Genomic DNA, 24683 nt, shown 5'->3' with positions numbered 1-24683 from the left:
GACAATGTCAGCTACCCACCAAAACACATAACACCAAAAAGGAAAAAACAAAATCACCTGAAAGTATAACATGGTTAACTAAAAGAATTAGCTGCCACAGCTCTTATGGTCGATTGCTTGGTTTTCAGAAGATCTTGATTGCTTGTCCTGTTGCTGGGGAGGCCTGGCAATGTCCTGTAGCTGGAAGTATATTTTACTTTGACGGTATGGATTCCAATAGTTGATGCTGTTGCTGATAGATTGTCTGTGTCATGTGTACATAGACAGTAAATATTTGGTACTATCTTAATGATGTGTTGTGTCGATAAAGTGTTGTATTATGTTACTTGGTAGGATGATTCTTTTCCCGAATGATTGTGCACTATTTGTGTTATCTTTCTGATAGATGTGATTGGGATTTGTTTCCCTTGTAATTGTAAAAAAAAAAATTAAATAAAAAGCATACTTTTTTCGTAAAAACTGTCTGAAAATGTTTGATCTTTAAATTATATTTATTAGCCTCAAGAGGTATAGTGCAATCAGGTGGTAAGACTGCACAAGCTGACAAGGGTATAACCTTGATGGTTTTACAATGAAGATGAATTCTCCTAACTGAACTGTAAATAAAAACTTAAAACAATAAAAGAAAAGCAAAGCATTAAAAATGTAATTGAATGATAGAAGGTCGTAAAATATTAGCAATAAACAATGTTCTCTTAAAAGTGACATTCATGCGAAAGGCGCAATCCAAGAATCTCGTTTTTTCCCTTTATCGTAGGCAAGTGGTAGCCGGAAAGCAAAAAATTTCACACGGACTTTCGAGCCGGCAGGTCTATTGCTCGGGGAGGCCTAGTAAGGTTGGGAAACTTGGAAGGGGCCTTCAAGATCAAAGCGAGTGCTAGAGGAGCACTATTCTCGTGGATATAAGCAGCTCTATCGAGGTCGAAGGAGGCCTAAGAACCGAAACATCTGCAGTTGCTCCCATGGTGAACCGCTCTAGACGCTGCGTTCATTATGCTCTCAGGATTGTGAACATGACCATCAATTTTATTGGGGTTCTGATGATCATCTATTCTCTGTGGGCGCTGAAGAAGTGGAAGGCCATTGAGGTCAACGAAGGCAGCTCTGAATATGGTTTGCTTTATCCGTGGTAAATCTCATGTACCCATTTGTCTACTTCTTCAACAAACATAAATGGGAACTTGTGATTCCTTTTCCGTCCTCTTGTTCGATTGTTTTTAGTTTTTGCTGAGACGCGTTATACATCGGAGTCAAATTGCGCCTATAGGCTGTTCTAGAGAAGGTGCTGCTCTTGGTTTTTGCAATGTGTAGTCAGCTCCACGGTGTAAATTTCGTGTACCCACTTTCGTTTTCTTCTCCATGCGGCTGTGGACAGATGCGCTCGCCTTTGGTTCTTGCTCTTTCATGAGTCTTTACTTGTTTCTTCCTTTTTAGAGAGGCCGTTTTTGTTCTACACGTTGAAGTATTCGTAGCCTTGTAGTTCTATGTTGTTTCTGGAGATTGTGGTGGGTTGGTTATTCCTGTTTATGATCGATCCTGCGGTGTTCTTGGTTTAAAGGTGCTCTTATCGATGTCCTTGGTTTGAAAGGGCGAGTGAACTCAATATTGCTGGCGAAGAAGCGTTACTCTCAATTTTTGAACTGTCCAGTAGATTCCTCTGTTTTGGGCTTATGCTTTTTTCAGTATTTTGACAAAATATTGCGAATTTGATAGAGCAAACTTGCATGTTCATTCTTGGACTAAAGAGAAGATACCCACCTAGCAAGGAAGGATACTTCGTTTGGTGTTGATTTCTTCATTTAAACGTCTAAATGAAACTACTGGCTGATTAGGAAGAAAGAGAAGTTAGCGTAACGCTATTTTTTGTTGATTCTGAACTTTATACTAGCTGAAAAAGTATATGATCATTTGGATGAATCGATACATGTTTGACCTGGCGTCTGCCTGCATGCCGTTTTTGAGCTGCATCCACCCATTTATTCTCATTTGGTAGCCCTGCGATAGTCTGCTCGTCAAAAAATGATCGAAGACAAAAACCAGGAGCGAAAACATCATTTCCAAGTCTTAGCCTTAAAAGAAGATCACCATATAAAGTTCAGATGTTGCAAGGCTCTAATAAATATTAGAACACGTTTTCACAGAGTGCAGCCATGCCTTTGAATGTTATGGCACCACACAGTGTAGCTGCCCTGCATCTCTTCCCTTTTCTGTTTCGTGTTACTAAAATATGAAAATTCTTAATATGTTTGCAACTAAGTGAACGTCATCATTGTGTAGTGTTTTGGAAAAGGTTGCAGCATATTTATGATAGATTTGTGTTTCTTTTCTGCCTTTATTTTCTTCCATTCTTCAGCATTTTGACAGTGTTTTTTTATGTGAGTGGAATATATTACAGTCCTTTGACTTGCACTTTCCCGTAAAAGGAGTGCTTGAAGATCTATGTACAGATTTGCACTAAAGCTTCGTATGTTATTTAAAACTAATTTTGTTGAATGCCATTTGCAGCTTAAACCACTATAACGTGACAACCTAAGCAACTCGTTTACTGCTTATAGCACATTAGTTTAATTTCTTAATAAGTAGTCTAATTTATCTCTGGTCCTTTTTAACTTTCTTCAATGAAGTTATTGTGATAGTTTTGTCATATATGTAGATGGTACTTCAATAAGCTCTCTTTGCTCAACTGCCTCATTGTTTCAATGTGCCAGCCGCCCAATAGATCATGTTCCCATGGTTGTGAAGGTAGTTGCTAAGCAGCATGGTTGAGTTGTAGTTAACTGTCACAAGTCTCAGTGAAGTACTAATCAAATGCAGCTTCCACACTTCCTTATGGTCTATGGCTTCTGGCTTCCTTTTTCGGTACTCATGGTTTTCTGATTGGGCATTTCTCTGTCTGTCGAAATGTTGGTTGGAATGACTTGGAACTCCAGCCTGTTTTTAATCCTGCCGTCCTATGTATCTTTTCTCTTGAATGTTTTTCCCTTGCAACTGATCCTTAGACCTTTCTTCCATATCAATCTCAAAGTTTCCATTTAATGGTGTCCAATTTATTGAGCCTTGGCCATTGTAGATTCTTTGGATTAGGTGCTTCAGTGTCGATATTTATAAAGCTGCTCCAAGATGTCATAATGACCATTTCATTGATGTGATAGTTATGCAATATGTTGTGTGTTTTCCTGCGTGAATCCCGTCTGACTATGCTGTATAATATTTTCTTTATACGCCTTATTGGATGTTTTCATGAGTAATTTTTGCATTTCTAAGCATCTTTTCTTAGTCTTTTTTGTTCTAAATGAAGATCTATTGAACTTTTTGCAGGTTCATTTTTACATTTCTTGCTATTGGGATCGTTGTATGCTTCTGCACGCTCTGTGGGCATGTAGTAGCCAACAGCATCAACGTGTTTCTTCTTACTTTCGTATCCTTTATTGCTGATATAGAAAAGTTGGCAAAATTCTGTGCTTTTTTCTCTGTTCCCGCTTAGAGCAGATCAAGCATCATAGGGAGTATCTGCATATAACATCTATTACAGTTGGCATGTGTTTCTCAAAGGCACTTATTTGGAAGCATCTCGTGGTTTCACTTGATTGTTGCTCGTAATAGCTACCAAGGAGATTCCCCAAGTGTATTTCCCTTCTAGATGCTATTCATTATACAACACTCTGGTTACAGGGATGCATTTGAAAGGAGCCATATGTGCACAGGTGGGATCTGAAACTGTATTGGTCTTCGGGTTTGTTTCTACAACTATTTGAACAAAATATGTCAATGACAAATTGTTGATTTGTTGCCTTTTAGGACTCTAACCTGTATATCATGGATAATGATAAAAAGTTCGCTTCTAATGTTGTTTTTAGTTTACATTTGTGTGCGAAACTCATAAAGATATGAGGTTATCCTCAACCTCCTTAAGTACATAGTATTCATCTGCAGCATTCTTTTTCTTCAAGTGGGAGTGGTCATATTCGTCTTTTTCAAGGATTGGGTAGCAGTAAGTCTATGATAAATTGTTCATATTTGTTTCATGAGATGCATATCAAATTATCTAACGTCATATGTGATATTTGGTACCACAGGAAATTAATGAAGACTACACTGGACAGTACACTGAATTTGAGGAATTTGTTACATTTCATTTAACACTGTGCCGGTCTATTGTAATTGTGATAGTATTACTCCAGGTGCATGCTCTCTCTCTCTTTTTGTGTCTCTCTCCAGTTTAAAGAAATCCCATGGGAACTATCCCTTGGGTTGTGCATCACCAAAAAATGAGGAAACAAGTTTTGCAGTTGGATTTTTGTGTTTTGGCTTTAAAATGGTTGCATATTTATATTCTTTCATTTCAAATTTGAATTTTCCATTGCCTTTATTGTATGAGTATTCCTTAAAGAAGGCAGTTTACGTCACATGCAACTGAATCTGCATCCCTGATGTTCTGATATAGCTAGGACTATTTTTTTTCCAGGCTGTTGGTTTTTTGCTTGCTGTCATGCTTTGGGCCTGGCGGCCTGAACCAAGTACCTGGCTTGATGACTCCTGTGATGGTGAAACATCTAGATCTAGTCTAAAGCAGTCATTTCTGATATGTAATGACACTCAGCAATCACTTCCTTCACCATTGACAAGCAATGCTAATAACGAAAGGAGAACTCTAGTGGAGGAGATTGGCTGACATGCCGTGGCTTCCCTGACTTTCATTGACATTATGAGGCTATCTGAAATTAAGGATGGCCAGGTAATACCATTTTGGTTTTGCGTGTTATTAGCTTGTGACCACTAACTTGATCAATTTTTTTAATCAGCATAATGTTACAGGTTCATTTGCAATTTGCAATAGTGAGTTCAGCAGAAACAATAATAACACTTTGCTTTGCCAGTGCTTTGATCTCGAGCAACTTTACAAAGTATTCCCAAGTACCCCCCTGGCCTATGATAGGCAAGAATATCCTATGAGATTTGAGGATCTTTCTCCAGATTTTGAGTATTAAGGTCCTCTCCATCCAGATTGGATTTGAAAGACAGTGTGAATCGAGGCTTAGAGGGCCCAGTGGGGCATTGGATAACAGTGGCTTTCGAGATAGAGAACTAGGAAGAACAGGGAGAGGCCCCATTCGTTTTCCATTAAGAAATAGATATAGACTTAAAGTGACACTCGAGAGAAAACTCCTATCATGTGGTTTAGTTCTAAAAAGGAGTAATACCACAGGTTACGGTTAGAATGATCTCTTGGAAAAGGGCATTTCCTTAAGATTCACACTGACATCATGAATGTCTGGCATATGGATGATCATCCAGTGTTAATGCCTTCTCGGAATTCAAGCTAAATTTATTTGTCACTTGCGTGTACACAAGCCTTGGGTCTCTTATCTCAGTGCATCTTGTGGACACTGGCCCATAGTGAGCGTGTAATTCAGTTCTAATGGCCTTGTTTATGCAGTTCGTGGTATGCTCAACAGCTATATTATCAGACAATTTGTTCATTAGTTGTAATGTTATACTTGTCTTTCGGTTCTTTCTTTTGTTTTCTTCTTTTATGGTTTCTGTTAGGGGGCGTTTGATACGCCATAAATATACTGTAGCAACGGAAAAAAAATTCAAATCTTAAAAATTTTTCTGGTTTATCAAACGCGGAAAAATAAAATCGACCGTTACGGTCGATTTCGGATATTTTTTTCTGGAAAAAATTTTCTACCCGGAGGGGTGGAAATTTATTTCCAGAAAAATTTTTTTGCCCGTTAGGGCACTCTCGTTTCCTCTCGCCCGCGTCGCCCGTGTCTTTCTCTCGCCCGCTCCCCGCAGCCTCCTCTTCCTCTCGCTCTCTCTCGCTCTCCCCTTCTTCAAGTTTCGGCGGCGGCGCCTGGTGATGTCGGCCCCCGACGGCCGGCCTTCAAGCTCCACGAGAGGCGGCAGGGCTTAAGGAACCTCGATATCAAGCTCAGCATCGCGGTGCTCCGGCCGCCCCACCCTTCCCCTCTATCTCAGCAGCTCCTTCTCTCCCCCACCACCGCCTTCTCCAACCTCTCCCTCTCTGGCAGCGAGTCATCGTCGCCGCCAGGGCCCAACACAGAGGTAACGGAACGGAAGAGGAGAAGGCCATCGTGGAAAGAGGAAGAAAGAAGGGGAAAGAGAAGAAAGGGGAAAGAGGAAGAAGGGAAGAAAGGGGAAAGAGGAAGAAAGAAGGGGAAAGGGAAGAAAAGGGAAAGAGGAAGAAAGAAGGAAAAGGGAAGAAAGGGGAAAGAGGAAGAAAGAAGGGGAAAGGGAAGAAAGGGAAAAGAGGAAGAAAGAAGGAAAGGGCATCGTCCTCACCGAGCACCTCTCCTCAGGCACATAGTCGTCATCTTCCTCTCCTCAGGCACACAGTCGTCCTTTGCCTCTCCTCAGGCACAGAACCGTCCTCGTCTTCCTCTTCCTTCTTTTCCAATTTTTTTTCATCAAACAAAGAAAATTTTTTTCAGAAAAATAATTCCTGTGTAACAAACAGAAGGTGGTTTTGGACATTGAAATTTTATTTCCTATTCATCATTTCCAGAATTTTTTTTCTGGAAATTTTTTTCCATTTCTAAATTTCCTGCCATCAAACGGCCCCTTAGGAAAAGCAACATCCTCGACCTACATTGATCTAGGGATCACAAACAAAAAACGATAAAGATAAAGAACAAAGAGATTTGCATGGTTTGGAGAAAATCTTTTTAAATCCATAGCCACATGAGATTCTCTTTCATCTTATTTTTGTGAAACAAACTACCACAACCACATTTTGTATTTTGGGAAATTTATGTTTCATTTTTTTTTCTATTAAAAGGAATTGGTACGCCACTTCTTTAATAATTATTTATGAACTCAAGCTATCCTGCTTTGTCAACATAGTAACATGTTTTTCAAATTGGGCCTTTTTAAGCGGTAGGGGCCTTCCATCCAACAATGTTTGAATAAAATGATATCTCATCTGAACATGCTTTGTCCTTCTATAAAAGGCTTTGCTTTTTCAACATAGTAGCATGATTTTGAATTCGATATGTGTTTTTATGAGATAGTGCCCCCTTATCCAACAATGTTTGATTGAAGTGGTACATCAACTGATTATGGTTTGCCCTCCAGTAAAAGACTGGATATTTGCCAAGAAATTGCACTTTGATTATTACAAAAAGGAATACTAGTTTCTTGTTTTTTTTTGCCCAACATGTTAACTCTTCAACCAAATTAACTCCTTTATTATTTGCTTTTGTAGTAGCAAGGCATTCGTCCTCTTGCATAGAAAGCATTACAATCTTTTCCAATTAGCATACTAGACTCATGGTAGTACCTGCTAATTTGAAAACATACTTCACAGTGCTTTTCATATTGTTTGCATATTCGCCCAAATATGCTTCTACAAATCCCTGCAGAGATAAATTGCCTCCAATACATCAAATGCGAATATTCAGTATCATACTGACTTCTTCGGCAGTGGTGACAGTAAAAACAGGGCATGAACTTTATCTTCAAGCTTAATTTACGCCAAACTCAATTAACTCGTGATGATAAGCTTATTAATGTGTTGCACCATCTGCAAGTAAAAAAATATACATCAGATACACTTTATTGGAGGTGGATGTCTTTTCATATGTATTTGATGATGCGTTCTATCTAGGCGTTGTCGTCTTGTTCAAGGCATTGAAAGTTATGTTTCTAGATAATCTTCTTCTTTTAATATAGATAATCTTCCATGTGCATTTTCTAGAGACCAAAGTAGTCTCCATCGAACTTTTCTATCTTGATCTTTCTTTCATTTCTCGTCGTTGCTTTCACTTTCTGTTTTCAAATTTAACTCTCATACCAGGTCAATAAATGACCCTGATCTACACTGATTAGGGAGCACAAGCAACAAACAATAGAAACGAAGAACAAAGTCAGAAAAAATCATTTGGTTTGATTTAGACCCTCCGCCATACACGGCCGTACCAGATTCTCTTTTGTTTTTGCGGAGCTAGTTAGAGAACAGCTTCATGTTTTGATGAACATGGAAAACTTGAATTCGACTTCACACTTCAACAGCTTTCTGTCTTGCTTGGACCAAACTCAAGAATGACTTAATGGGTACTTACGGCTGTTGTTGTTTTTTCCTTCTACTGTGGGGAAGAAGTGAAAACTTGTTTTATTATGTAAGAGTCATTTTGATCATGATTGAACTTGCACATACATATGCTCTAAATTATGAAAATCATCTTTGAGTTTGTTTCTCACCTTGGCATCCTAAACTGAACCCCAAACCTGATCAGTGTGATGTTCCCCGTTCTGCCCAAAAATTAAAGGGCCTTTCTAAACTTAACCAACCTTCTTTCTGATAAGATTTGAAATGCATATTTAGAAAATAAACTTTCACTAGAAACAAGCCTAAGTTTTGATGTATCCGTGAGCAACGCCGTTCTTTAGAAAACAACAGTTTGGCATCTAATGAGAAAGCTAAATTTCAAAAGAGATGCCAACCTTATCTCAAACGCTTACTTTGATTAGAGTTTAGAAACGTAAAACTGCCATACTATATATAGGAGTTCCCTTACAATTAGTGCTAGAATTTAATGTTTTGGAAATCTTACAAAAAGTTAGGCTTCTCCTTTTGTTTTTCAGTTACACTCCCCCAAGGCCTATGCCTGCATCTGTTTGTACAAATGGTTAATGCTCAAGAGCATGAGAGTAATGACTAGCTTCATACCATTTGCTGTCCCAACCAACCATGCCAAGCTCATTGGGCCTAGACTTGTCTTCTAAATGCTTTTGATAACATTTGAGAAAACTTGAGCATATGTTGAAATCCTTTTAATAACAATTTTGAATGCAAAGCTTTGTTCGTAGCTTATTTTAGGTACGCTTGTTTGGATCTACACATATGTGCAACATGCAATATTATTAGCTTTTTCCTTTTTATTTTCTAGTAAATCATGACTAAGTTTGGGCACCGGGCTAGGCCAATTCTCATATGAACCCAACAGTTTTGGTTAGATAATTGTTAGGCCCGTTGCGGGGTCGATCTAGGGTTCATTGGGTACCGAGCCAAATCTACTCTCAGTACTGGCCTTACTTTAAGTTATTGTTACTATTATTTTTTACCCTGCTTTACATGTAAGTGGGCACAGGGTGAAAATTTTTGCTACGCTTGAAACATTTTTTCATAAACGGATTCCTCTCCTCAAACTGTTATATGGGACTAAATGAGTTTGTACTTTTTTTACAATTTTTTTTTATCACTCTTCTCAAAATTCCACGACTTAGCACTTTAAGCGATGCACATTAACTTTACTTTGTGTTGAGGATAGTTATAAAAAAGGGTTCGGGTTCTGGAAGTGGGGTCAATTTTTTTTTTTTTTTTTGGCTTGGGTCTTGTCGTGGCTCTACGTGACGCCAGGCCAAAACATTATCTTTTCGGGTTAAGTGAGGCTCAACTCTTTTGGCACATTCGACCCCAAAATGGTTAATCATGGTAGTTTTTTTCTTTTTCTTTCTGTTTTGTCAGCGAACCTGTCAGCAGAGCTACTATGCCCACTTTAATTTCTGAAATCTTATATTGTGATTAAACTGAACTTAAGTTCAATTAGGTCCAGCCACGAGTGGTTTCCATACCAGACTTGAGTCAGTGCCTTACAATCATTCATTCTCTTAAGCAAGAGATGGGTTAGTGCCCCTCCATCAAAATTAAAATTAGATAATTTGAGGGTGTTCTAAATTTTCAAAGGGCTTGAGTGTCATCCCAATCCCATGTATAGAGGATTGTCAAATCTAATTCTGCAAACGTTATCGCTTGCCATCTCCATCCCACATCTCTCTCTCTCTCTCTCTCTCTCTCTCTATATATATATATATATATATATATATATATATATATATATATATATATATATATAGAGAGAGAGAGAGAGGGGTTGCCCTTCCATTGCAAGGACGATGGGCCGAGCTGACGATTCACCCATTCAACTGAATTGCTTGTGAATTGGAAAAACATATTTAAAAACAAGCTGCAAGGGTTGCTGAGGGCTAGAAATGGCTTCAAAAGTCTGCCGATGAAAAGTTCTTTAGAGCACAACGATTTTTCAAGAACTTCAAAGATAAGAAAGATGTGAGAATGAGTTTAGACAATGAAATAAGATCTATAAGTTCTGATGCTGAGAAGTATTCAACAAACTATTTTGAAAAACGTTGGTTAGCTGGGATGCATCCTATGGTTTGGAGCATGTTCGGAGGAGTGTTAATGGAGATCATACGTTTCAAAATAGTATCTAAAGTCAGAAGCAAAAGGCCATGGATGTGCAGCTTGCTGAGACAGACAAAGTGACTAAGACCCTATGTGCAAAAGGGTCATCTAAGAGGGCAAGGGCCTTGGTGTTATAATGGCTCAAGAAGCAAATATGTCGTGATACTCAAAAGTCATTACTGGTTGATACCATATCTTAGAAATTTGATGGTTAGTTTTCATCTGATATGTTCTAGTTAAATGTCGGCACAATAAAAAAACAATCAATGATATCGTGTAGAATCTTTACGTAGAGACTGCCATAAGTCAGCCAGTGGACAAGGCAAACCCACGATGATTCATGCGAACCAACAGGAAGCAATGAAGACGATGGTCACATATTTTCTCTAAGCAACTAGTCGATGAGGATGTTGACGATTTAGCTGTGGAAGAATGTTGTGGACTGATTATGTTTGGACCAGCCAAATGAGCAGGACGAGATGGTCGTATGGCCAACTTTGGCATTGCTCGGAAAGCAAGTTGGATTCAATTGGATGTTGCCTTAAGGAGAGAACATTGCATGTTGGATGTGCAGTGGAGGATGAAACATATCAGTATAGCACGGTCGACAGTCCTTTGAAAGATGTTGTCTTGTTAGTAAGTTCATATGCATAGAGTTAGGTTGTGCACGAGGTTGCATGTGGACTAATGCTAATTCTCTGGTAGACTCCAGGATTCCTCCACAACCGTGTATGTCAATGAGGGGTCGCACAAGTGAATGTTTGGCATTGAATAAGGTGATGGTTAGCTATTTTGCTTAATGACATATAGTCGACAACTGATTTTAACTGAAACTTTCTCTCAAAGAGTTTCTCACCTAAATTTTGTATGGATTAGATATGCACTTGGAGGAATGATAATGTGTTAATAGGGTTTCATATCTACGGCTTGTTGATGACCTACTATATGACAAATCTTGAGTGATGGTTTTGTCGAATGTCTAGCATTCATCATCTAGTCTACGACCCGAAAAAATAAAGAATGCTTCCATTACTTTAAAGGTTAAGTCAGGCTAGTTGAGAGCTTATGACAACCCCCGGCATCAGGCGAGCTAGAGATGTTTCCAAAAGTCGTCTATGATAGATGTAGACCAAATTAAAATTTTTGATTTTGATTTATCATGTCCCATCAATTAAGATGCGTAACGTTTGCGCCCACAGAAATCAAACTATATATACTTCCCTCCTTACGCACCCTTAGCCGGACAAGCCACACTATATATATATATCCATTGAGCTGAGCAAGATTTTCCAACCATTCAATCTATTTTCTTGTTGGGAAGCACGCCTTTAAATGTGACGTGGTAGGATTGAGGTGTGAGTTGGTGCTCCCATCTTCCCATCTCCATTTCAACTCAACTATTGAACTCACCACTACCTGCCAACCCCTAAGCATTGTAGCCAATTACGACACGGCAGCCCATCTGGATCTCCCCATGACCCGATAATACCAAGCTCTATATCTAAACCCAAACCACATCTGATATCCATATCTGGATTTACTTGTAAATGATCTCATCCCGAGCAAGGTCGACCCAAATGGATAACTATCAAAACCAGATCCCAACCCGACCCGTTCATGCCAGTGGGACCCAGAGTTTCCCAGATGCGTCACGGCGCGGACGACTAACCGCATCTCTGGCTTCTTTTTCTTCGTCTGGGGCCCACCGCTGTCTACTCCGTCGGCCGCCACGTCATCAACGGGGGGCCCCACGTTGGGAGAACCACCTGGTACATAAAGGCAGGTGACACCCAGCACTAACTCTTCACTCCTCTCTCCGCTGCTTCCATCGTGCAGTGCACCTACCTGCTCCTTTCTTCCGTGTTAAAAAAAAGGAATTTAATTATTTGGCGAAAAAGAAAATCCGGCGATTCCTTGAAGAAGGGGTCGGGGAGAGAACAAATGGGCGAGGCGCCCACGGTTTCGACATTTGACTCGCCTCTCGTCGCTCCCGCGCACCGTCGTCTGGGCGCGATCGCAGGCCATCTGAGAGATTCCCCTCCTCCGCCTCGTCTTCCCGCCGATCGCCGTCGTCGTTCCACCTCCTCCGTCGAAATGGCTGCTGCTTCCGGTTTCGATGGCCTTTCCTCCTTCGAGAGCATCGCCATGGCTCCTGAAGATCCGATCCTCGGGGTGAGGCCTTCTTTTTATTGGTCTTAGATCGGTTTCTGTGTTGATCCCGCGGTTTTTTGCGCTCGTTTCTTGATTGTTTGATGTTGTTCTTGGTTGACTGTTCGTAGATCGTCGGTTCCGGTGTCTTGTTTCACTTTCGTTTCCGTGTGTTTGAGGATCACTTGATCTGCTTTTGTTTTATGCTGTAACTTGGATGATCCCGGGTTCTATGAACGTTGAGTGAGAGCTCTCACAGGAATTTGTTGTCATGTATGTTAAAGATGTCTTACGAATTATTTTGTTCGGCGGTTTTTTTTTTTTTCTCTCTTTCCTGGGAAGGGATGGTATTGAATTCCTAGCCTCGTTGTTTTCCATGTATCTTCTCTCGCTAGTTCGTTGCGTCGTCCATAGTGTCTACGAGCGACTCAGAGTCTTAAGTCCTCTCTCATTCTCATTTGTTTAGTTATTTTTGCGTTTAGGAATACTGACTTGTTGAGTTTTCTCTCCTCTATTACTTTCATTCTTTTGTTTGTTTATGACAGTGTTGAGTAGACGTGTGGATTTCGTCTACTATTCTGTTTTTTCACTTTTATCTTTTAAAGTTTTTGTTTGCCTCTGACGGGGTTTGCGGGTTAAGTGAAAAGATGTTTTTCATTTTGTCATAAATTTTTTTGTCATCGATAACCGTGGATATTTTTCTCGTCCATCTGCCGTTAGTTTGGCTTGGAGATTTCTGACTGATGTCCACATTCGCGAGCAATGTCTCTTATCTGATTTAAAAAGTCTTTTTTTTTGTTTAATCTGGACGTCCCAAGTGAGACAACGATTATGACATATTTTTTATTTTTCTCCACTATAACATTGTGAAATAGAATCTATCCAATTGGATATTTTTCATTTCCAGCTTGTGACGCTTCCGACGCTGACTTCCGTTTTCCTTGAGTAATCTAAGATGGCCACCGACATATACCTTCGAACTTTGTAGCTCTACCTCTTGAAGCATTTTTTTTTTCATGTTGAATTGCGCAAGAAATATGCCATGTCTTCTCAGTTCAGTTAATTACTCAGGAGTTTCGGGAAAGCAGAGTCCCAGTTTTGGCTTCTGGTTACTACTGGTTGCTAGTTCTGGAGCTTGTGTTTCATCTTAATGGTGACTAGTCGCTTCATTCCATGGAAGTTACTAGATGGGAAGACTCATTTATGACTTGACTGAGATGGCTTGCCGTTTCTTAACCTGTGTGATTTTATCACAATAATAGATCTGTCAGCGCAGACATTTTGAACAAAGGATTGAGAGATCCTATAGCTTAGATTGTTTTGCTGTTATTTTTCTGTTGGCTGCAAAATAGTCTGTGATTGATTGCAAGGATAAAAGGAAATGACCTCACGTTGCTCTAAAAAACTTAAAAACAAAAATTTGTCCAGGGTAAGTCACGAGGGGGCACACTTTTAAGTCTTTCGTATTTTAAGATTTTATATATTTTACTCCCATCCACGGCCAACAGTTCTTGGCTTTAGTAGGGCCAGCTGTTATAATGCCTCTTATATCACATCTTGATTTGTAAAGTTCATATGGGATTATTTAGATCCAATTACTCGTAAGTAATTATGAGAGGAGAACTTAGACGAGATATCTCTGTACCAGTAGTTATTTCAATTGTAAACCCAGGTAGATTCCAAATCTGCCAAATAATAGTTGTCACAGTGATACAAGTTCCTCAGAACCAGTATTAGCATGGTATGGATCGGGCGGGAGCTAGAAATTTTTCCTTGGGAGGGCCAAACAGTATTTTCAAAATTTATGTCGGGGCCAAACAATATTTTTTAACATTTTTACCAGGTTTATTTTTTTTATATTTTTTATTTTAAGAGGAATGTTTGTTTTTCTCAAACTCTAAGGAAGCTCTGCCGTTGGTACGGATAAACTCCTAATGCTTCGTTAATATGCAGCACAAGATGCTGAAGTGATTTGCTGCATTTGGTAGAACTTGAAGCGTCTCTTTAAAATGAAATATAATGCAGTAAAGATTATCTTGATCTTCTCTTCTCATCATGTGCATGTGCATCTTTCAATAGTCTGACGATGGATTATGAAGCATTTATGCTTGTGCATACCTCTGTTTTCCTTTTCATCCTGTCCTCTCTCCAACTGAAATTGTTTTACCTCTGAATTTGTCCAGGTTACTGTTGCTTACAATAAGGACACCAGTCCCCTGAAACTAAATTTAGGGGTTGGTGCTTACCGAACAGAGGTATGGAATTTATCTTAGCTTTTGAGATTGATGGTTCTCTTGCTTCTCTTTCTGGGTAGGATAGAATTCGTACAGTCTGATGCTTCTTTTTCTGTTTTGGACTCAAAGCAATTGATATGGAAAGTTTGTTTTAATGTGCTTTTATATTCATGTACTTCATTTATAATGCCAATTTTTCATCTAAAACTAGGAAGGAAAGCCGCTTGTTCTAAATGTTGTGAGGCAAGCGGAGCAACTTTTGGTGAATGATAGGTGAGGAACTTTATTACTTGAAAGCTTGTGTTTTATGCATTGGTTATTTGCTGCTTTGCTTGCTAACATCAGGTTTTATGGTGTCAGTTCTCGCGTTAAAGAGTATCTTCCAATTACTGGTTTGGCAGCATTCAATAAATTAAGTGCTAAGCTCATTCTTGGCTCTGATAGGTGAATGCCTTTCCAGTTAAAAGAAAGAGTTGTTCCTCTGATTGTATAATTGAATTGTTGTTCCTCTTGTTATTGATGAGAAAACATTTTAAACTTTTTCTCTCCCAAAAACAGCCCAGCAATTCAGGAGGGGAGGGTAGCAACTGTGCAATGTCTATCTGGCACTGGTTCATTGCGAGTTGGTGGTGAATTTCTTGCAAAACATTATCACCAGGTATTTATTTGTAGAAAAAACTTTTATGAAGCAAGTAAATAGAAAATTTGACAGTTAAATATGTGCTTTCTGCAGCGCACCATTTACATTCCACTACCAACATGGGGAAATCATCCAAAAGTCTTCAATATGGCAGGTTTATCAGTAAAAACTTACCGGTATTATGATGCTTCTACTCGTGGGCTAGACTTTCAAGGTAAAATGCTATTTTTCCTCTTTAGGCTCTGATCCTGTCTCACTTTTTTGTTAGATTTCTGGGGCATGGATAATTGACCATTGATGATTTTCTCCTCACCTTGTAATCAACAGTTTTTAGCCTTTAGGTACTAGTTGGCTGGACAAATAGTCCCAAGTCACCTTTAATATGTACTCCTCCCTGAATTATACTATTTTGGTCCCTAATTAAGTGCATTAAACTGGGTGACAGTCACCTGAATCTTATTTTTGTAGGCTTTTACGTTTTCACTTTTCAGCATGTGCAGTTTTCTACTATCTCATCCAACTAGAAGTGTTCTAGTGTTCGAAAAGGGATTGCAAAAATTTTTATTTTTGTGCTTGAGCCATATTTTACAATATTTCTTGGTAAATAACTAAATATACTGTTCCTGCCCTTGTGTAATCAATCTTTCTTTCAGAGAGGATGTCTTCTTAATTGCTTTTGTGTTAATCTTCTCTTGCAAGATTTTTACTCTTCTAATGATCTGACAATCATCATATGTTCATTGTGGTTTCTGTGAATGTCAATTAGGCCTTCTTGAGGATCTTAATGCTGCACCAGCAGGATCTATTGTTCTTCTGCATGCATGCGCTCATAATCCAACTGGAGTTGATCCACTTCCTGCTCAATGGGAAGAGATCAGAAAATTGATTAGAGCAAAGGGACTGCTACCTTTCTTTGATAGTGCCTATCAGGCAAGTACCTGGGGTCTAAATGCTTACATCATCTATGCTACCAAGCAGGATATGAGGTTGACTATCTTGTTTTAATGATAAAATGTACACTTACTAAAGATTTGGAATAGTTTTATTTGTTCATGCTAGTGCTTTCTGGCTCTCCAGAACATAGTTCCATGAGTACTTAATATTGGTATTATTAAAGTATGAGGTTTATAGTTATCTATCTTAAATAAGGTTTAAGAAGTTTTTGGCATGTTTTTTGCTTTGGATTCATGTCGATTCAAAGTTTCTTAAAGGACCTGATGAGTCTAAAATTGTGGTTATTACACCTCTCATTTTTCTACCATTTTCTTTAGCTGGTTCTACTTTCCCACAGCACAGATCCTGCTTGATATACTGACAAAACATTATTGTCTCCAGGGGTTTGCTAGTGGAAGCTTAGATGAAGATGCACGGTCTGTTCGAATGTTTGTTGCAGATGGCGGTGAGTGTCTTATTGCTCAGAGTTATGCAAAGAACATGGGGCTTTATGGAGAGCGTGTTGGAGCACTCAGCATTGTAAGGATCTTGAACCTGGAACTTTTGGTTAATTAGCACATTGTCCTTGTATACGTCTGGTCATTTCCCTGTTGACATAAAACATAGTTTAAGAATAAACTAATGAAATATCTTTAGAAGTTGGTATGCTTTTTCCATGACCATACCATTTAACATAAAAAGTACTTATGATAAAAAAATACATGCTCTGTATGCTAATTGTGGTCTTAAGAATCGTTGTGTATGGTTCTCTCAGTATGTTCAGAGACTAATACTTGTGGAGTCCAGCCATGTGACAATTCAGCCTTCTGAAACAAACAGATTTCACTGTTTTTTGTTTTGCGTTACTTGGAGAATGCAAAGTTATATATAGTTATATGTCATATGAGCATGCTCATTTACTGCATTATCATAATCTCAGTGAAGAGCTGGTGTCAGTGACCTAGTTTTACTGCTTTTGTGTTCAGTGGTTTGAGTATGAATTGCAGATCATCGTACTATTGATCTGCATGAATCAACAATTATAGCTAATTGTTGGTTTTCTTCTGTCCAGGTTGTGAAGTCAAATGCTGTTGCTGTCAGGGTGGAGAGTCAGCTGAAACTCGTTATCAGGCCCATGTATTCCAATCCACCAATTCATGGAGCCTCCATAGTAGCAACTGTTCTAGGCAACAGGTTTTAAAATCTCTCCTGATAAATGATTTCTTATTCCTATTGGTTATAAATCTTATTTTTGCAAACAATGGCAGTGAAATGTATAATCAGTGGACAGTTGAGTTAAAAGCAATGGCAGATCGGATCATTAGCATGCGTCAGAAGCTTTTCGACGCTTTACGTGAAAGGGGTATGCTTTGGCCATTCTCATATCATTCCAAACAAATATCTAATGCACTGAGCTTGTTTATCTGATGGATTTGAGCTAAACCCACTCATGATAATGTCAGGAAATCGAACTGCTACATAAAGCTTGCCAACTTTTCATTCCCTTTCTTGGCAAGGTGCATTGCATGAATTTTTGTAGTGACACTATTCTCCTGGCACATGACTTTTGCAGTTAGTGCATCTTTTTCTTACTTGTGTGTTTTTGTTCTATAGACACATCTTGTTACAAATCATTCCTTCGCAGTGTTAATCATTCTGATAGGTGATGGGACCCTAGACTGCAGGTTGGATCTTTCAACCAAGCCCACAATGACTTTATAAATAGTGTAGAATGGGGGATTTGGGGTTTTTACACATTCTTATTGTGGTGTTGCCCCCTGGGAGGAATTAGCCCTATTCTGGGATTAGGGCTGTGTGGGTGTGTTTTTCTTGGGTTCCTCTTGTAACAGCTGAACTGGGGTAGCTGGTGGTTATCACATTCAGAATACACTTAGGCTATGGCTGGTTATTCTGAATTTTGTTTTTAAAATGGAATGTTATTCCTGTCTTTTGAAAAGATGCATCCTTCAAGACTATTTGCATAAATTGCGCTCTCAATTTTGTTTGTACCATTCAATCGAATCCAATTCAATTGCTGACACCCCTGTCCACTGGGGTCCAGGGTAGTAAAGCAATGGGTTTTGGTCCTGTTACTCGGAGGTTCTTATCCTTCCGTCCCACCAACCAATAGTACTTAAATGTTAGCATTTGTGGACGCAGACTAATGGAAATGGGTGCACTCATGTGCAGCTATTGGTGTGCCTTAACAAGTTTCTGTGGGCTTTTTATTAGTAGGAGTACAAATTTTATAGGTAGATCCATAATTATAGAGTTTTCATTCTCGGGGGTTTATGGTGACTGTGCTGAATGTGTGCATTGGGTCTATTCTGACCCTCTATGAGTTCCTAAAAGTAACCAGACATCCAGATGATATTTTCCATAGTTTAACGTGGTGTTTTGAATAAAAAGCAGTGACATCTGATTGCATCAATGTACGCCTCTCTGTGGTAGGTACTCCTGGCGATTGGAGTCACATTATCAAGCAGATCGGGATGTTCACCTTCACAGGATTGAACTCAGAGCAGGTGGTGTTCATGACTAGGGAGTACCACATTTACATGACATCAGATGGGTAAGAATCTATTAATGTGTGGTGGCTTCTCTCTTGTACGTGTGCATGTGCCTAGGCTGAGTTCAAACCCGATTAGGGCAGCTGAACTCAGCTGGATGCCTAAAACCCTTCATTGGATCTTGCCTGAAAACTTGAGTTGATGTCAAGTTTTGAGCCTCAAGCTCCATTGAGCCTGAGCCAAGCTATTGCATGGAGTTGTTGTTTTTCTTCCCTGAAGATGAAAAATTGAACTCGTACCATTATTTAAGAAAGCACACATTACTTTGTGATGTGGAGAAACAATCATGTATAGCCCTTTACAAGTCCAGTCGAGCTTTTGAGCGAGCATGAGGCAACTCATGCTAGGCTTGTTTAATACTTGAGTTCAAAGCATGATTTCAAATTCGACTTGTTGATTATATGAGTGAAGCTCGAGCCCAACTTCTGTATGCTAGTCCATTGTCATCCTCTTTTTAGAGAGTGATCGGTTTTCGTGTGAAATTAAATGATCTAAAATGCTACTGCCCTCCGTCAGTCTGCATGTGTACCAGCTCTTAATAATTTTTCAGAGTAATTGTTTGGTTATGTGGAAATATTCTCTACATAAACCGTCATTTTGTAGTGGCTAAATTTTGGCATGCATTTTGCAGGCGTATCAGCATGGCAGGATTGAGCTCGAGGACTGTTCCTCATCTTGCTGATGCTATACATGCTGCAGTCACCAAAAGTGCCTTATGATCGCAAGTGAAGCTACTCAGATTAATAAGGCAGAGTATTTTGACTCCATCGCCAGGGTTCCCTACATGTTTAGGATTATTAATAGGAAGAGAACTTGGACCGGTTTCTTACGGACCTCCTAAGATACGCAGCATCTGAATTTTTGCCGGAAGCATTTTGTTTTTGCTTCTCATATGTGGCATGCACTTCTATTTACAATTTGTTGCCTCTGGGAAACCTTCTGTATCGGGACATAGGATGTCGTGGGGGTTGACGCAACGAACGCTGTTTGTTAAAAACATCTGATGCATGAGTTTTAGTGAAGATGTTTTTGCCTTTGTTTGTGAGGCACATAGTTTTTGCACCACTGTTTGATTTACCAAGGTAGTGGAGTTGTGGTTGCTTGTCTGATGATCTCAGGGATCAATCGCCCGGAATCGTTTGCGCACTTGATTTAGAGTTTCCACTTGAGCTGGTGCAAGCACTAGCGTTTGGGACTGGTGCATTGTGTAACCCTATGCGTTTTGAAGTGTGGTTGTTGTGAATTCGTGGATATAGTAGCTATCATATCTATGAGGTGGTAGTCACCAAATCCAACTTCAGTTGTGATTCAACGTGGGATGGCGTTTACCTTTTCTATTACCTAAGCCTCATTTCCTCTTAACACCACGGTTGTCTGTCTGGTCATGTTTTTAACTGCAGTTTTTATAGTTTAATCCCACTTTTCTTTTATTTTTCTTGTCGAATAATGAACCCATGAAGTGGGTAAATAGCATTGCCATAGCCGTCTCTCGATTATATAGAACCCTTGAGTATCCTTGTTTTTGGCGATACGCTCTAAACACCGCGAGTGGTTCTAGCCATCGTTCGGCGTAGAACCCTTGTAGCTGTATATATCCTTGTTCTGTAACAGGTGCTTTACATTTTTTTCAAATAGCACGTTAGTAATTATACGTTTTGGAGTCGGAATTTGAAAATGAGATATGTAGGTTTATGAGCTTGTTCTTTTGTCTCAAATAAATGTTTCGAGCAATTCCATTCACGTCTGAATTTGAACCGAATTGTTTCGCAGGAAATGAAGAGAATCGGCCTGTATGGGCTGTTTCTAATCATGCTGAATTGATATTTTTAAACTGTTTTATTTCCTTTGGAACAGAAAAAAAATGCTATTATTTTGTTATAAGTTCTTTTGCTATGAGTTGAGTTGGCCGATGACTCTGGCGATGTAAGGGAAAGTAGGCTGATGCCCATGCATCGTTTCTGTGCCCACATTATCTACCTACCGACCTCAGAGCTCTCGAAAAGATGGTCGATGCTGCAAGTTTTGAAATCAAACCTTTCATGGCCAAGGACAACCTTACATCGTTGCATTTCAAGCTATTTTGTGCTTTTCGCAATTGGCAGAGCTAGTCGATCCATATTCAAGTAAATGATCGTAAAACAGTAAAAGAGATGCTGTGAACTTCAATTTTCCGATCAACACCAAATCCTTTCCAACCTTTTTGGTGAACGGTTTGGTGCCAAGTAAGGCACGGGCGAGCCCACCTCATCCACAGAGACCTCCCCCCTTCGGCTCCGCAGATAAGGTCGTCGCCACGTGTAAGCCTCACATTGGCAGCACTGCAATCCACTCCCCGTTATCAAATCTTCCACATGGCAAGAAGCCATGCACAAAAGGGCTCTATGAGATACTGAAACGAGGCTTATCATCACGAAGAGTGAAAGGCAGAAGGGGAGGGAGAGCAACAATGGCCGCTCTAGCCACCACCGCTGTTACTGCACAGCCTGCTGCAGTCAAGGGTCTCGGCAACACCTCCCTTTATGGAGTCAGAGTTCCGGCCGCACGCGTGAACCTTCCCAAGACCAGGCAGCAGAGGTAAGATCACAGGTTCAACTTGGTTTGGCCATGAATTCTGCATGTAGTTTAGAGTTGTGGTCTTAACATGGTCATGATTTGGCGAACAACAGTTCGTTTGATTCTACTTAAGGCTTCAAGTTAAAGGAAGTCGAGAATTCCTTTACCCTTAATGTATCTCTTCACTATTTGGTCTGCCTAACACCAGCTTGGTAGTCCAACACAAAAAGAAGAGTTCATAATTTGGCTTTTGAACCAGAGAAATGGCAAGAATTAGCGATGTCCTGAGGCTGAGAATGACATTGGTTGAGCCTGATTGTGTGCTTTTGCAAGATTTCTTTCATTTAAGACTCTTGGGTCTGTTACTTTTTGTATCCAACTGCAGGCACTTTATAACATAGCTTCTGCGCGTGCAATTTTGCAGATCTGGTAGCTTGAGGACGGTGGCGAAGTACGGGGAGAAAAGTGTTTACTTTGATCTCGACGACTTGGGCAACACCACTGGTGCATGGGACTTGTACGGCTCAGATGCACCATCTCCTTACAACTCCTTGCAGGCAAGTATCTGTATGGCCCATTTTGGCTCTTAGTTTGTCTATGATTTAGCATGAAAGGCATGTTGCTTAGCAATTAAAATCAACCAGTTATGATTCAATACAATCTTATATATGGTGGTCTGGGAAGCTCAATGATTTAGGTTGTTCTCATCAATTTTCACCACAAAACTTGGAGTTTTTTGGCCAAATCTACTTTATGCTGGTTTGAACCACTGACATTGAGAAGATCTGATTGCTTTAGATGCACATGGGTAGCTTAATGGAACTCTGCAGTTCACGCTTAGGAGAAGGCTTGTTCTTGGCCCATTAACAAGTGGCCCGGCTTCCAATTGGCAGCCTTGGGGTGATTTGAAGTGACCAAGCTGATAAAACTGCAGACTTCTCTATCGTTAGATGATTGGTATTAACCTTATGGTTACTATGTTGAACCAAGAGATGAAAGACAAATACATAAAGAATTTGCCTTGTTCATTCTTTTTGTACAGTATAGAAATCAGACAGCAACACATGAAGCTGTTTCATGAAATCTGTATTTTAGAGCACGGTCGCATGTTGCTCTTAAAATAGAAAATTGCTTTGGTGTAGGACTGATATACTCGTTTGGACATATGCAGAGCAAATTCTTTGAGACATTTGCTGCTCCATTTACGAAGAGAGGTCTGTTGCTCAAGTTCTTGATATTGGGTGGAGGATTTTCTTTGGCTTACCTCAGCTCCACAGCCACTGGTGACATTCTCCCGATCAAGAAGGGCCCTCAATTGCCTCCTAAGCTCGGTCCCCGTGGAAAGATCTAAGTGAGCCCACCATGGTGCAACTGTGCTTGCTTCCTTTTCATGGTTATTCTGTATTTCTGTTGAATTACATGTAACCATACCCTAGCCTTGGGCTTCATGTACCTTTGTAACTTCTTTGATCTTCGGACATGAAAATTAATATTGTTCGATCAAATTTGTTCATTCCATATGCATATTTGCACGCCTTTTGAAGTGGATGCTTCAAAAGAATTGCTGATTTCTGTTTTTTGATTTCCATTCCGTGTCAGCCTTTTAAGCCAAGCAGAGAAAGGAAAACTATATGAGTATGCTCCCCTTTTTGTGGTTCTTGGCACCTCACAATCTCAATGAATGCTTCCCATCTTAACATAGATATGTCGAAGTGGATGTCCATTAAATGTTGGGGACCTGGTTTTCATAAAGAAATTTTAGCTGGGTATCTTTGTTCCTTTCTGCAGAACTACATGAGCAGATAAAAATGTCGTCACTTTTGCTTGAATTTCCGTAGCTAATTCTTTTGATAGACAAGCTGAAGCTGAATCTGAATCTGACCCTTCGCAGTTGATGACAATAAATGCATTCTCTGTTAATTCAATCACCTGGCCAAGTGGCTGGAGCTTTCTGTTGGCAGAGAATGTTGATTTAGGTGTAACAAAGAAATTGGCCATTTCTTACCTCTTTTCTTAAGACCTTTTCTTTCAATTTGTTTATTTGAAAATTTCTCAACCAATGAACTAAATTAGTTTCTACCCACTCTTAGCTCTGCCCATCCAGCTAAGGGATCATCTTAAGATCCCTGGCAGAGCCAAAATGAAGTTTCACAAATTTTGGGAGGTCCCTGTTTATTCACAAATTTGAAGACATTTTCAAAAAAATTATTATAAATTTTAAGGTTTTTGTAAATCCAGGAGGGTGGTCAACATGTTTAAACAGAAAGGTGATCAAGATCTTCCTCTATAAAAGTTGGCAAAGCCCGCCTAAGATCTTTAAACTGAAAGATGATTAAGAATCGTCTCTTTATAAGCTGGCCTGGCAGAGACCGCGTGACTCTTGCTAAAGAAGAAAAGAAAAGGACAAAAAAGTTAAGCAGATTCAGATTTTCCTAGAAGACTGGTTGGGAACATGATCAAATTCTCCAGAAGCCAAAATTTTATCTCACCCTACCAAGTTTGAAATCAAGTACTTTCTTTCTGATGATGGCTTCAGAAACCAGAGTGACAGTCCCATATTTGATCCAAGGTCTTCAACCTGACACCCTCGATGTTCCTCTCTTACCATCTACTCAGAAGCCGAACACATATTTCCTTTCCTTCTTTATGAGCCCATAGACTTGGCAGGGATTGACTAAGTTACCTTTAGGGTCTGCTTGGCAAAGGAAATTGTACATAACTATTCTATGAATATGATTCAAAGATTGAAGTTGTTTCATATGCCAAACGGGTCCTTAAGGGCCAATGATAGATGGGCATGCACCACATAAAATACTTTAAAATATGGTCTATGAATATACTTCAAATTATCAAGGCAGATTAAGCAATTACAAATTATTCCATATGCCAAACGGGTCCTTAAGGACCAATGATAGATGGGCATGCACCACATAAAATACTTTAAAATATGGTCTATGAATCTACTTCTAATTATCAAGGTAGATTCATGAAGCAATTACAAATTGTTCCATATGCCAAACGGGTCCTTAAGGACCAATGATAGATGGGCATGGGCCACATGAAACACTTTAAAAAATGGTCTACGAATTTACTTCAATTATCAAGGTAAATTCATAAAACAATTACAAATTGTTTCATATGCCAAACGGGTCCTTAAGGACCAATGATAGATGTTCATGTGCCATGCAAATCACGTTCTTATCAAGCTGGCCTGTTGAATCTTGTACCTTACTGGTTTCCAAGTATTAAAAGCAGTCAGTGGAAGCTGTGAAAGATGCTAAACAGAATAATTTTTTTTTTTTTTAAGTTTGAACTTGTGATTCTTGCTCGAGCTATGGTTGCAGTTGGTAGCCTTGAATCTTATATCCGAGGTTGCATTA

At 39.5% G+C, this 24683-nt stretch overlaps 3 protein-coding genes across 5 annotated transcripts; all 3 read left to right on the top strand.

Moving 5' to 3' along the window:
• The first annotated feature begins 723 nt into the window (after window positions 1–723).
• Window positions 724–5626, top strand: LOC116256931 (tetraspanin-19-like). Of its 3 annotated transcripts, none has more exons than XR_007573760.1 (6): window positions 724–1129; window positions 3319–3418; window positions 3914–3991; window positions 4077–4181; window positions 4466–4735; window positions 4803–5626. XR_007573760.1 is itself a non-coding variant. In XM_031633511.2 (5 exons), the coding sequence occupies exons 1-5, from the start codon at window positions 963–965 to the stop codon at window positions 4670–4672; spliced, it is 657 nt and encodes a 218-aa protein (XP_031489371.1). In that variant the 5' UTR covers window positions 724–962; the 3' UTR covers window positions 4673–5626. The 3 variants fall into 3 exon arrangements, 1 of the variants encoding a protein (XP_031489371.1); XR_007573759.1 differs by having other exon boundaries at window positions 725–1129; window positions 4816–5626; XM_031633511.2 differs by having other exon boundaries at window positions 4466–5626.
• A 6403-nt stretch (window positions 5627–12029) lies between these two features.
• LOC116255635 (aspartate aminotransferase, cytoplasmic-like) lies at window positions 12030–19799 on the top strand. The gene is made up of 12 exons (XM_031631509.2): window positions 12030–12397; window positions 14557–14628; window positions 14819–14880; window positions 14968–15051; window positions 15166–15265; window positions 15341–15461; window positions 16014–16177; window positions 16583–16720; window positions 17253–17374; window positions 17449–17543; window positions 18632–18752; window positions 19382–19799. The coding sequence occupies exons 1-12, from the start codon at window positions 12167–12169 to the stop codon at window positions 19467–19469; spliced, it is 1398 nt and encodes a 465-aa protein (XP_031487369.1). The 5' UTR covers window positions 12030–12166; the 3' UTR covers window positions 19470–19799.
• Window positions 19800–21131: 1332 nt separating this feature from the next.
• LOC116255636 (photosystem I reaction center subunit VI, chloroplastic-like) lies at window positions 21132–22808 on the top strand. The gene is made up of 3 exons (XM_031631510.2): window positions 21132–21324; window positions 21728–21860; window positions 22475–22808. The coding sequence occupies exons 1-3, from the start codon at window positions 21197–21199 to the stop codon at window positions 22652–22654; spliced, it is 441 nt and encodes a 146-aa protein (XP_031487370.1). The 5' UTR covers window positions 21132–21196; the 3' UTR covers window positions 22655–22808.
• Window positions 22809–24683: the final 1875 nt, after the last annotated feature.

The sequence above is a fragment of the Nymphaea colorata genome, chromosome 6, assembly GCF_008831285.2.
Source record: "Nymphaea colorata isolate Beijing-Zhang1983 chromosome 6, ASM883128v2, whole genome shotgun sequence".
Classification (NCBI taxonomy): domain Eukaryota; kingdom Viridiplantae; phylum Streptophyta; class Magnoliopsida; order Nymphaeales; family Nymphaeaceae; genus Nymphaea; species Nymphaea colorata.
This window is presented reverse-complemented; position numbering and strand designations above follow the sequence as displayed.

Excerpts from the sequence above, each read along its gene's own strand:
- LOC116255636 (XM_031631510.2), top strand. The coding sequence starts at position 21,197 with ATGGCCGCTCTAGCCACCACCGCTGTTACTGCACAGCCTGCTGCAGTC. Across the intron at positions 21,325-21,727 it reads CCCAAGACCAGGCAGCAGAG|ATCTGGTAGCTTGAGGACGG; the intron begins GTAAGATCACAG and ends GCAATTTTGCAG. Across the intron at positions 21,861-22,474 it reads CTCCTTACAACTCCTTGCAG|AGCAAATTCTTTGAGACATT; the intron begins GCAAGTATCTGT and ends GGACATATGCAG.
- LOC116256931 (XM_031633511.2), top strand. The coding sequence starts at position 963 with ATGGTGAACCGCTCTAGACGCTGCGTTCATTATGCTCTCAGGATTGTG. Across the intron at positions 1,130-3,318 it reads TATGGTTTGCTTTATCCGTG|GTTCATTTTTACATTTCTTG; the intron begins GTAAATCTCATG and ends AACTTTTTGCAG. Across the intron at positions 3,419-3,913 it reads ACGTGTTTCTTCTTACTTTC|TACATAGTATTCATCTGCAG; the intron begins GTATCCTTTATT and ends AACCTCCTTAAG.
- LOC116255635 (XM_031631509.2), top strand. The coding sequence starts at position 12,167 with ATGGGCGAGGCGCCCACGGTTTCGACATTTGACTCGCCTCTCGTCGCT. Across the intron at positions 15,052-15,165 it reads CTCATTCTTGGCTCTGATAG|CCCAGCAATTCAGGAGGGGA; the intron begins GTGAATGCCTTT and ends TCCCAAAAACAG. Across the intron at positions 16,721-17,252 it reads GTGTTGGAGCACTCAGCATT|GTTGTGAAGTCAAATGCTGT; the intron begins GTAAGGATCTTG and ends TCTTCTGTCCAG.